This window comes from Pelophylax lessonae (genome assembly GCF_965119305.1).
Source record: "Pelophylax lessonae genome assembly, chromosome: 1".
Lineage (NCBI taxonomy): Eukaryota > Metazoa > Chordata > Amphibia > Anura > Ranidae > Pelophylax > Pelophylax lessonae.
This window is the reverse complement of record NC_138768.1, coordinates 416881203-416894055: the sequence shown is the minus strand read 5'-3', so window position 1 is coordinate 416894055 and position 12853 is coordinate 416881203. Positions and strand designations below refer to the sequence as shown.

Genomic DNA, 12853 nt, shown 5'->3' with positions numbered 1-12853 from the left:
ATAGGACACTGGCAAAAAAAAAAGCTGCAAGTACATTCCCTATATAACTCCCGCTCTCAGCAAGCCTTAGTTTTATACTAGTGTTCTTAAGTGATGGGCAACTTCTTTCTTGAGGAGCTTACCTCTTTTTTAACCTTTTTTCAAAATTTCAGCTAACAAGTCTTCATTGTTTCTAAGCTACTGAGGCCCTCCTACTGCAGCTTTCTGAATTAATTAATTCCTCAGAGGAGCTTTGCGGGACTGCCAAACTCTGCCTGGAATAAGATGCGGGGCCAGCCTGTAGCATCACTTCGGGCACTGGATCCTGTATGGGCACTCACCTTGGCATGCAGTCCATCATGTTGAGTTAGCCGTAATATGCTATACAGGTCCAGGGCCATGGGCCATTAGCCAGTGGAGCCCTGTCCCTCAAGACCCCTTCAAGGGTATGCCCATCAAGGGAGGGTGAAGCTAGGATGGGGCTTGTCCATACATCCTGCTCCAAACAACATAGACCTCTGCCATGGAAGGTTTGGGCTGAGTGCCTTTCCCTGGTCTGGAGCCTGTTATTACTCAGATTGTCCTGGTGGCTTGTAGCACAGCATAAGCTACAACACTTTTTTTTTTTTTTTTAAATAAAACGCTGCAGCCATGGAGCAGAAGCACCAGTTGTTTGAATTTGGCACCCTTTTTTTAGGTTCCTGTGTTGCAGGACTGTTGTATGGGTCCACCATCATGCTTTCACAAGCTCAGTCTTGCATATACCATTTTTCTATCTCCTTGCATGATCTGTCCAGCTGGCAATGCTGCTTTTTGCTCACACAGTACAGCACAGGGATCCTTGGCCACTTCCTTGCCCCCAAATGCCTTCAATGCCTTCAATGCCTGAAGCAAAGAGCTTCACCCTTCCCTCCCTATCGAGGAGGGTTTCATTAAAAGGTTGGTAAAAATAATCCCAATAAGTGTATATTGATTGGTTTGCGCAAAAGTTATTGCGTCTACAAACTAGGGGATAGATTTATGTCATTTTTATTTATTTAATTTTTACTAGTAATGTCGGCGATCAGCGACTTTTAGTAGGAATGCAACATTGCGGTGGACAGATTGAACACCTAACTGACACTTTTGAGGGGACCAGTGACATTACTACAGTAATCAGTGCTAAAAATATGCACACTTACTGTGCTAATGACACTGGCACGGAAGGGGTTAACACCAGGGGCGATCAAAGGGTTAAGTGTGTCCCAAGGGGACACTTTCTAACTGTGTGGGGGTTGTACTAACTGGATGAACACAGAGACCTGTGTTCCTAAATAGGAGGAACACAGGATCCCTGTGTTCATCACTGACAGAAAAGTGGTCTGCCTTGTTTACATCGGCAGACCGCCATTTTGACTCCATGGAGAGCAATCGTGGGTGCCCGCTGATTGGCTCCCCCTCTAGCCAATTGGCTCGTGTGTGTGCCTCAGTTGTGCCTCTGGAATCCATTCACTCGCCCCAAGGAAAGTGGAGGCACTCATCCCATTCTGGATCTTAAGACTCCCAACTTGTTCCTGTGGATCCAAAAATTCTACATGGAATCTGTCATTGCATTCCTTTCTACCAACCTTCTGGCCTCTGTGGACATCAGGGTTGCCTACTTAGCATCTACATCTTTGCACCTCATTACATTTGCGGCTGGTGCTCCATGGGCCGGGGGGCGGCAGATGGACCACACCATACCCCCCCGACCACACCAGCTCCAGCCTGCACTGCCCCCCCCCCTGGTTGCCGGTCCCCCACCAGCTCCAGCCCGCACTGTCCCCCACCAGCTCCAGCCCACACTGCCCCCCCCGGTCGCCGGACCCCCACAAGCTCCAGCCTGCACTATCCCCCACCAGCTCCAGCCCGCACTGCCCCTGTCGCCGGCTCACTCACCCTGGGCAGGCAGGGGCGGTGGCGGCTTTCCCCTCAGTCTCCTCCCTCCTCTTCCTCCTCCTCCGCTGGCTTTTCCTTTCGGCCAATCAGGAAACGGGTCTCAGGAGCCGCTTCCTGATTGGCCAGGAGGAGAATCAGTGTGGCAAAAGCCCACCCTTTTTTGAAGCTTTAATCACTGGCTCTAATCACGTGCTTAAAAAAAAAAAAAACCCATTGGAATCCATGCATCCGTCACCCTGCTTGTAGATTGGACCTGTCCACCTCACCACGGGTCTACACCAAGGGGCTTGCCCTGGTCTTAGCTCTGCTTTCCTGTTGGAATATCCACATTTGGAGATATCTGGGCAATCTCCTGTTAAAAGACTGGCCCACCAAATCCTGCCAGCTAATATCCACCGGACAGTGCAGACAGAATGTCAGATGGCTCTTTAATCTCCAGAAGTCATTGCTGGACTTGAATCCTAGCTTGGAGTACCATGGCCTGATATTAGATACAGCTCTATCCAGGATCCTCCTGCCCAGGGACAAACTCCTGTCTCTCCGCTCACATGCTCAGGGCCTTTGGTCCCAGAGCCAGTCCTCTATTCATGCTTTAGAGTTCTGAGTCTGATGGTACCATGCATCCAGTTTTACTCCAGGCCATTGCAACTCAACATTTAGGCAGCGTGAGACAAACATACTTGGTTTGTAGACCACCTCATGCATTTGATCTGCAAGGCCAGATTCTCCCTGATGTAGTGGATTTCCAAACTGGCACTAGACTCTGGAAAACTCTTTCTCCCCAAAGACATCAAAAGTTCTCACAATGGATGCCAGGCCAAAAGGCTGGGGTGGAGTTCTGGATGGTCTCTCAGTACAGGGGACTTGGTCATTGGAAAAAACTCAACTTCCCATCAACATTCTAGAATCCAGGGCTTTTAAGTTGTCTCTTCAATGCTGCACCTCTCGGCTGTAAGGATACCTTGCAAGAATTCAGTTGGACAATGACTTGGCAGTGGTCTACATCGACCATCAGGAAGCACCAGAAAACAGGGCAAGAAGTGGCCTTGTCTACCATCCATATCCCAGGTGAGGACAATTGGCAAGTTGATTTCCTCGGTAATCTGGATCCTGGGGACTGGCCTTTCCACCCAGGAATGTTCCAAGTGCTTTGTCAAAAGTGGGGGATGCTAGAAGTGGATCTTCTGACATCCAGGTCCACCAACAAATTGAACAGGTTTTTCATTAGGCCCGGGGACCCTCAGGCCTCTTCAGTAGATTTTCTGGTGACTCAGTGGAATCAATTCAACCTGATCTAGACATTTGCCCATCCACAGCTCTTTACTCTACAATAATTAGTTTGGGGGCATTCTGGTGATCCTTATTGCACCAAAATGGACCAGGAGGATGTGGTACTTGGACATACTCAGAATCCTGGCAGACATTCTGTGGGCTCTTCCAGGTTATCTGGACGCTCTATTTCAACATCATGCTTCTTGGTCACTGGCTTTAATGGCACTGCTGTTGAAATCCAAGTTCTAAGGGACTGGGTCCTATCAGATTCAATCATCCCTACAATTCAAAAAGCTAGGAAGTTGACCTCTTACAAAGTCTACCACTACATCTGGAAGGCCTGCTTTGCATGGTGCAAGGCTAGAAAAATCCATCCTCATAAGTACTCTGAGTGATGCATTCTGGAATTTCCCCAGTCTGGTCTGGACCAGCATCTAGCCCTGAATACTATCATGGGGTAAATCTTGACCGATTCTGTTTCAGAGACTGCTGGCCTCTCATTCCTCATTGAAGATGTTTGTGCAGCAAGTTGCACATTGCTCCTCCTATGCATTTCCCTGTGACATGAGAAAATCTAAACCTGTTATTTAATTTATTAAATGTCGCCAAGGCATGTATCCCGAGTACTTGGAAACAATGTACCCCTTTGAAACTTTGACAGTGGTTTGCCAGAGTGAATGATATTCAGACCATGGAAGAACTTACCGGGGCAGATAGGTCTGCAGATCAGACTAAGAATAAAAAATGGTATTTTCGGGAAGAATTCAAATGCTCCTCCAATTATACACAATATATTAGGATATTACCTTCCATCCGTTTTTTCCCTGTTTTCTTTCCTTTTTTCTGTCCTGTTTGGAAACATTGCAAGAAAATTTCCCCTCACTGTCTTGATGTGGTATGCAATGCAAGTCTACCTCTTGACTACTCAGATCCCCTTTTCTTCCCACCTGAAGGTTCCTGTAGGGGGCTCCATGCTTCTCTCTTCACCATTGCTGGGTGGAATAGGCAAGTCATCATTCAAGCCTATGGTCTAAAGGAAGAGAATTTCTCTGTTCCCTGTAAAGGCACACTCCAATATCCAAATCCTGACTCCAGATCCAATAGTGTTTTTGGGATCTTTTTCAGCATCAGGCATTTGTTTCTCAGATTCCTCATCTGGTCTTCTGTTCCGTTTGAAAAGTTTTATAAGGTGGATGTTCAGGCCTCATCTGATGCAAGTTTTAGGTGCAAGGTGCTTCAAGTTGCTCTCTGTGTTCTATTAGGCTCTTCCTTTTCTGTGGATGTCCTGTACTGTAGGAATTTGAATTACCTGTAAAATCCTTTTCTTCGACTACAGTACAGGACACAGGTCGCTCCCCTCTGTTTCCATGATTTCCCAATTCTTGATACAAAAGTGAGGCTTGCTGAAAGTGGCAGGGATTTCATGGGGGATGTCCCTGTAGCTTTTTTGCCAGTGTCCCATTACCTAAAGCTGCATACTCTATAACCCATGGTTATGACTACATTTCCTGTCTCCTGTACTGTGCTTTATGAAAAAGGATTTCATAGGTAAGTCAAAAATCCTATTTTCAGGTTGCTAGATATCAGTGCGGGAACAAGGTCATGTAAAGCCTAGGGCAAACATGTCAAATTGCGCTCTCCCTCCGTCCCAAGATGTATGAGCATTATGTGTCAGCATAAATCCCCTCGTTCCCCAAAAAAATGTAGCACTAACCTGCATGTTCACCAGGGGAGGACTGGGCCAGGGGGCAGGGGGGAAATTGCCCCCCGGGCCACTCTGATGCCCCATAAAAAGGCTGAAATGCTTCTGCCACATACATGCCTAAAGGATTCCTGGTGAAAAGAAGTAAAAAGCCCCCACTGCTGACCTACTGAGTGCGGGATAAAGACAAGGACAGAGCGCAGCCCTCCCCCCAGCATGGATGGTGTAAGCTGTGTCTGAGCAGAGGCCGGTGTCATGCCCCACTGGAGACTCTCCTCCTCCGGCCAGCCCGACCGAGCTGTCCCAGCTCCCCCCAACCGCCCCTGCTGGCCAGGTCGGGAAACCAGATTCGGCCGGTGAGTAGAGAGTACCTGGCGTGGTGCTTCAGCCTGAAATGGAAGTCAGGAGGAGGCAAGAAAGAGAGAGAGTTGGAGGGGGGGCCGAGTCCCTGCCCCATGGGCTATGGTTTGTACTTGCCCCCTGGGCTGAAAGTGGCCAGTCAGCCCCTGATGTTCACCCACTAAGCATAAATTCCCCCTCCTCCCAGTACAAATATGCCCCCTCCCAGCTCAAATATTTGCCCCCACTCCACCCCAAGCTCAAATCTTCTTTCTCTCCATATGCCTCCAGCACAAATCCCCCACCCCAAAAAAAAATAAAAAATATTTTCCTTCTACCATATTACTTTTATAGCACAAACCCCCCACCTAGCACAAATCCTGTACCCCTCAAATTTCCCCTCCAAGCACAAATCCCCCCCCACTCCAAATCTCTTTCTTCCAGCACAAATTCCCCTCCCCAATCCCCCATCCTAACAAAACCACCCCCCCCCCCCCCGCACACACAAAATTTCCCTCCTAGCAAAATACTCTCCAATCATCCCTACTAGCATAAATCCCCCCCCCCCCAAAAAAAAAAATCCCCTCTACCATATTACATATTATAGCACAAACCCCCCTCCTAGCACAAATCATCTCTCCCCCCCCCCCCCCTGTCCCACCTCCCAACACAAATTCTCCCAAATCACCACTCCAAATTTACCCCCTGCCACCCCCAAACTCCCCTACTCAATACAAATCCCCCCCCCCAATCTCCTTGTGGTGCCCAGGGTAGCTTCCCCTCCTGCCCACTCCTTCTCCCGACCCTGCTAGATATTTTCTATTTTTTAAATGAATACCAGTTAAAAGATATCTATTCCAAACCTGTTTACCTACTTGGACTACATAAAGAAATTGTTAACCAGGCAAAAGAAAGACAAGTCTATTATGTAAAGAAGTCCATTTCTTAGAGAAAACATATTAAAGGTTTCAAATAGAACGAATAGTACAAATTTTAACATTGCATGAGCTAAATTTTTCACATCTGTGCCTCCTATAGAATGTAGTCAAAATAACTGGTTTTCTTGGCAGGGTGCTCTAAATACACTAAAACCTTCAGGGCTGGAAAACACAAGGACAAAATCTTTTCTGCCCTCCTTACGGCATTGTTTGTCCTGAAAACCACAGGTGCACTCTAACTAAACAAGAGGTGAAACTCTGGCCTTCAAACAATTTCCAGTGTAGAGGCTCATGCACACTGGACATTTTTACCATGGCTCTTAGGGGCGTCTGGCATTTTTTTTTTGTGCCTCTAAACACCTCTTCATGTTAGCCCACGTGTCTAGGCACACATAGGCATTTAGATGCAGAAAAAAAATCCACTGCTAGGAGCAGCGGCATTTTGGCAGTGAATGCATCTAAATGAGCGTTAATACTAGGCGTGTTTAGCCCTTGAGTGTTAATTAGTTTTAATGGCCATAATACATTATTGTTCTGGCCAATGAAATTAAATAATGCCCAAGCACTTGACATGCCTAAAAGCATTACAGGTATTTAAACACGCCAAGCGTTTTTTCTGCCAAAACACCTCTGTGTCTAAAGGATGGAAAGGGTGCACACAACTTTAGCCAGGGAATAATCTACTATGTGTTAGAGATGAAAAAGAATGACTGTGGTATCTGCATGGAAGGTTACATAAAAAAGATCAGATAGTTCAGATTGGATGAGGACACTCAATAGAACAAGGGAAATGCAAAGATAAACAGGGCTAGCAACACAAAAATAAATAATTTAAATTATTTGTCATGACATATGGTCTCCAGGAAGCATTTGAAGCGGCAGGATTAAGAGGATTTAATGAGATGCTTAGGTAACATTCAGCATGCAAAGATGAAACCGCATATACATAATGTGTAATCATGATCACTCAGCATTCAGAAGAGGATAAACTATTGACAAGCTTTCAGGGAAAATAAAGTATTGCACAATGGACCACTCGGAAGGCTTATAGTATTTTATAGTATTTTCCCTGGTGGTTCCAGTCTTCAGAATTGATTTGGAATTAGTTCACTGTTGTTTATTAAGTCATAAAAAAAAAAAAAAAACATTGTTTTAAAATGTTCACTTCTGTCCTTATTGCTTAGAAAGGAGACACAAATTCAGCAGAGTACTGCTGCCTTCCATTACATGAGTTAATAAAGGGGAAAGCAGATAATGCCTGTCCATGCCCATCAGAATATGTGGAGGTGAGTCACTGCAACACTAAGCAAAACAAGTAACTTTTGCATGGTCATGTATGCATTTCTTTTTTTGGTTGCTATTTAATGAAGATATAAAAGCCCCTGTAAACCAGTTAAAATGTAAGTAAAGTACATCTATCCATGTACTTTTATTGATTTGTATATTACCTAATCACCACTAGGGGGATTTGTGAAAAATGGGCCAAGGGGGGACTTTTATGGTATCGTACTCATAATATATAGCAACACATCATTTATATAAAATGAAATTTTTATTACAAAATACATAACATTGAGTTTAGACACAGACATTCAACATACAAAAATAACATATATTGAATAACAGTGACAATTCATATTTGATATATAGATTTTCTTATGTTTGAGTGGGGCCACTCGTGCTACCACCCGTATCCTTGCCCGACATGTTTCGCTAAACAAAGCTTCCTCAGGGGCAGACTGGCAATATAAGAATTCTGTTTTTATCTATAAAACATAAAAATGAGTTTAGTATACACAAATTCACATTGGGTACATTATTTCTGGTACATTGTAATAATAATAATAATAATGTACCCAATGTGTATTTGTGTATACTAAACTCATTTTGATGTTTTATAGATAAAAACAGAATTCTTATATTGCCATTCTGCCCCTGAGGAAGCTTTGTTTAGCGAAACATGCCGGGCAAGGATACGGATGGTAGCACGAGTGGCCCCACTCAAACATAAGAAAATCTATATATCAAATATGAATTGTCACTGTTATTCAATATATGTTATTTTTGTATGTTGAATGTCTTTGTCCAAACTCAATGTTATTTATTTATGTAATAAAAAATTCATTTTATATAAATGATGTGTTGCTATATATTATGAGTATGATACTGTAAAAGTTCCCCCTTGGCCCATTTTTCACCAATCCCCCTAGTGGTGATTAGGTAATACACAAATCAGTATAATTTGGGATGTAGGTATAAATTGATGAAATAATTTCTACCAAAAGCACAATCATATCAATCAATCATGTACTTTTATCATCAGCAGTAACCACTATGTGTTCTCCTGGCAGGCAATAGCTCCACTGGAGGCATTCGCCATCAGCACAGTCAGTGCTAAATCAAGCGATTTTCTTTCCTGCAACCCATGGTTACAGGAAAGAAAATGATATCATATATATTGCTGGCTTTACTTAACCATTTTTAATCTGCTCTGATTTAGTCATGGGATCCCGCAGTTGCAGCTCCCCTGTGTCAGGGAGCAGCTGCTGCAGGGGAGATGAGGGATTGGCAACAACAGCTGGACTAGGGGAGCCTATGGGCGATGTCATTGCTCCCGGAATTGCAAGACGTTGTTAAGCACTCCTTGAGCTGCTAAACCACATGACTGTACTGAGTGGATACGGCCATTTCCATATTTAGGCATTGATGTAACCAACTTACGTAGCTGGTCATGTAAGTGAATGGACCGGGTGACATTAGTGTTTGGAAGCTGGAAGCTGTCAAATGTGTTCACGATGAATGTCCTAAACGTTCTGTGTTCAGACAAATGTCTGAGCAGCCAGTGTTTGGTCTGAGCGCATCCCTACTGTGCCACTTGTGTTCTGCATTAATTTGCTGACTATACCTAATTCTGCATAACTGTAATGGAAGAAATGGTATCCTCTTTTTAAGGGCATAACACTAAGGCATAATTTCATCTAAGTATTTTGTAGCTTAACCTCTTCACCCCAGCGTCTCCCAGCCACTCCCAGTTTTAAAATGCCAAGAGGTGGCTTAAGAACACGTGACCGTCTTAGTTGGCTGTCACATTGGTCACATAATCTGAAAACTCCCGCTCAAATGTAACAATGAGGAGCTTTCAGTTAGATGTCGGCCACTGTGCCAGAAGCGTGCAGGGCGTGCGCTCTCATCACAGCACCATTGACCGCAATTTTCGCAAATATGCGGCCTCTTGGCACTAAGGCCCAGGAGCCAAGAGGCAAATTTGCACGTGCCCAGCATCAAGGGGTTAAAGCTTGAAGCTCCAAAACGTTTAACATCCAAAATCCCATGGATTTCAGTTGTGCCTATTCACACCTAAGCATAGTGGGGTTGATTTACTAAAACTGGAGTGTGCAAAATCTGGTGCAGCTGTGCAGATAAAACAATCAGCTTCCAGGTTTTTTGTCAAAGCTTAATTGATCAAGCTGAAGTTAGAAGCTAATTGACTGCCATGCAGAGCTGCACCACATTTTGCACTCTCCAGTTTTAGGAAATCAACTCCAGTGTCTCTTGAAGCTTGTATGTAGCACCCCCCCCCCCCAACTTCCAGAGGCCTGATGGTGACCCCCAAAGACAGAAAGGGCCGACATTCCTCCTCAGGATGCAGATTACTAGGCATGGTGGGTGGTGAACAAGATAGAAAGATGTAAGAAAGAGGTAGGGGGTGGCGCTGTCTAATAGTCCAAGAAAAGGGGGTTATTTGTTAGTGCTATCACTAGTCACGTGTAACAGGTATAGACCCAATATATAAATGAGGTAGCTATTGTGTCAAAGTGCCAAGTATATGTAATTCACCCTTAAGGTGCCTAATGCTGTACATATAAAAAATGGATGTAAATGACACTTGAATGTCAGGTAAAATATTGCACAAGTGTGATATAACCAATAAATAATCATAAACAATTATAACCGTGCATAAGTGATATATCTATATAAAGTGACAAGTGCTAAAGTGAATGCTGACAATAATAATACAGTATAAGTGTATAGAACGTAATACAACATAATACATATAGATCTATGTGCAATCGTGCTTGGAAAGTAAAGCCCCGTACACACGTACCGATGGTCGGCATACAAATGTTCGTCTTTTCTCCCCGGGATGTCGGTGTCTGTTGAAAAGTGCAAAGACAGCACAAGGACAGCACAAGAATTTTGTCTGCAGACTTCAGCTGACTGCAGAAGTGATGTCATGTAATGGTTAACTTTCCCTGTGTTTTTAATTTTCTGAGCATGCCCAGTCTTGCAAATCTGCGGTCTGTCGGCCGAATTCTGTACTGACAGGCGAACAATCGTCCGTTCTGGTGTCCGCAGACAAAAATTTTCATGTTTGCAAGAAAGACTTTTGTCCGCGGATTGTGCGCAGACATCTGTCGGAGGCACCATACTAACACGCGTACAATCGGCAGATCCTTCGTCCACCGACGTTTGTATGCCGACGATCGGTACGTGTGTACGGGCCTTAACTCAAATAGTCCCCAATGATTAAAGTGACCTGTGCAAATTAAATAAAATAACGTGACTGGTAAATAAGGGGGAATAATTTAAATAGTGATAATAAAGTGACATGTGCTCAAGACACCCAACATGAGTATCCAATGTCTAAAAAATAGATGAGTCTCTATTTAGTGAAGCAGTGATGGGTGCTCATATTCTAGGAAGCTGTAACAGATTTCTTCGTGTGTCCTGTACACACCAATGGATAACCCCGTGGTGGGTAGTGAGGTGAACCGTGACCCCTATAGTAGGTAACACACTCACCAGAAATACCCACCCCACACAGGGGTATAAGGTGGGTATATGAGATGGATAATTCCCCCTCCTACTCCAGGTCCTGGGGGGGACAGCTGGGAAGGTCCCTGGTGGTCCAAGGGTTAAAGGATATCGACTATGTACTGTATGGGTCTGGTGGAATTTCAGGGGTGTCCACTCCAGGGGTCCGCGGTGTGTATAAAGCAAGGGATCAAACGATAAAGAGGCACATAGTGTGAGACTGTAAATACAGTGCTTTATTCTGATAAGGCAGGGTAAAAGTACTCACAAACGTCCTCCGACACCCCTGAAATTCCACCAGACCCATACAGTACACAGTCGATATCCTTTATTCAAGTGTCATTTACATCCATTTTTTATATGTACAGCATTAGGCACCTTAAGGGTGAATTACATATACTTGGCACTTTGACACAATAGCTACCTCATTTATATATTGGGTCTATACCTGTTACACGTGACTAGTGATAGCACTAACAAATAACCCCCTTTTCTTGGACTATTAGACAGCGCCACCCCCTACCTCTTTCTTACACGCCATATAGTCTTCAGACTATATTATAGGGAGGCAGCAGTCTTTACTATATATCCAATTAAGCCCGAGGCGCGGAGTTTCCCAACTCATACAAGATAGAAAGATGGGCGCCAGTCACTTTTATGCTTTAACAAGGAGAAGTTTATTTCTCACAACAGGAACAAAAATGGGAGAAAGGGGTAGGGCACAGGACATCCTTAGTGAAAATAACAGATTGGCAGAATTCTTACACAAAAATGAAGAATAGGCAGACAGCAGTACAGAAAAAGAACCTTTAAGCTTGGACAGACCTGGGAGGCAACTCCTCTCCCTTGGGTCCAGTCTCCTATAGAGCAGGTAACTCACAGAAGGTGTAGGAATGCTGTGGATGTTTCCGTCTTGACGCTTTCCCAGGCTCTCCATCATATTGCAGAATCACCTCTGGTACTTCATCTCAGGTTTCCATCATTCCTTCACTCTTCCAAGCAGTGTACAGGCTCTCCCTTGCAGAGCCTCAAGCACATGGTTAGGCCTTAGGCTTCAGGCCTACCCAGCAGCAGCAATTGCACCCACACCCACCCCAGACAGGGGTCTGGGTGGTAAGAAACAGATCACCTGACTTCCTCCAAATTAATAGCCTCTCCCAGCATGCTTCGCTACCAGTGTGCTTGGCTGGGAGAAACATACATATTCATAACCTAATTGACTGTAATTTATCATTCTAATGTCAAAGGCAACAGTGCCACCCACTGACAGAAGGGAGAACTACAGCCAAACCAGGACTAGGAGGGAAATCCAATGACCACAGACTATAAATCAGCCAGGCTAGCTACCACCTAGCACAACTAAATTTACTAGTAACCCTGCTTATGACAAGGGTGCTACATGTATGTCAAGAAAGTACTTCTTTTGAGCTAGAAGCTTCAAATGTCATGCATTTATTTTGCCCCAAAAGCCTGCAATGGAAATGTAAAAAAAAAAAAAAAACTGCAAAAACATGTGTATCACACATCCACCCCCCCCCCCCCCGATAACTAGCTTTCCATTGGCTAGAAATAATTAAAATTAGAAGCACTCAAGCAAAAACATCTGCAAAAATGCCTATACAAGTGCTCAAAAAACAATCCTGAAAGACGCTGTGCTGTTTTAAAAGCAAGAATGGTTAATTCAAATATGTTTAACAAAAATGTGAAATTACAGGCCTCAATAAAGCAAACAAAAGACTGCTGTTATCCATTGGGAAGCACTTGTGCTGTGTCTAATACCTAGATCACTTTATGCCAGTGTATTAAGTTAATCCAAGGTGACCTGTCTCAATGATACCGTAGCAGAGGCTTTTCACTACACATGGAGACTGCAATGTATCTATGTGCTACT

General features: G+C 44.3%; 1 protein-coding gene across 1 annotated transcript in view; it reads left to right on the top strand.

Annotated features, from left to right (window-relative positions):
* Positions 1-12853, top strand: part of LOC309545868 (atrial natriuretic peptide receptor 1-like) — a 216485-nt gene that overhangs the window by 102480 nt on the left and 101152 nt on the right. The window contains exon 15 of the mRNA XM_082245275.1: positions 7332-7433. Coding sequence (XP_082101401.1) covers positions 7332-7433 — 102 coding nt within the window. The remainder of the gene's footprint in view (positions 1-7331; positions 7434-12853) is intronic.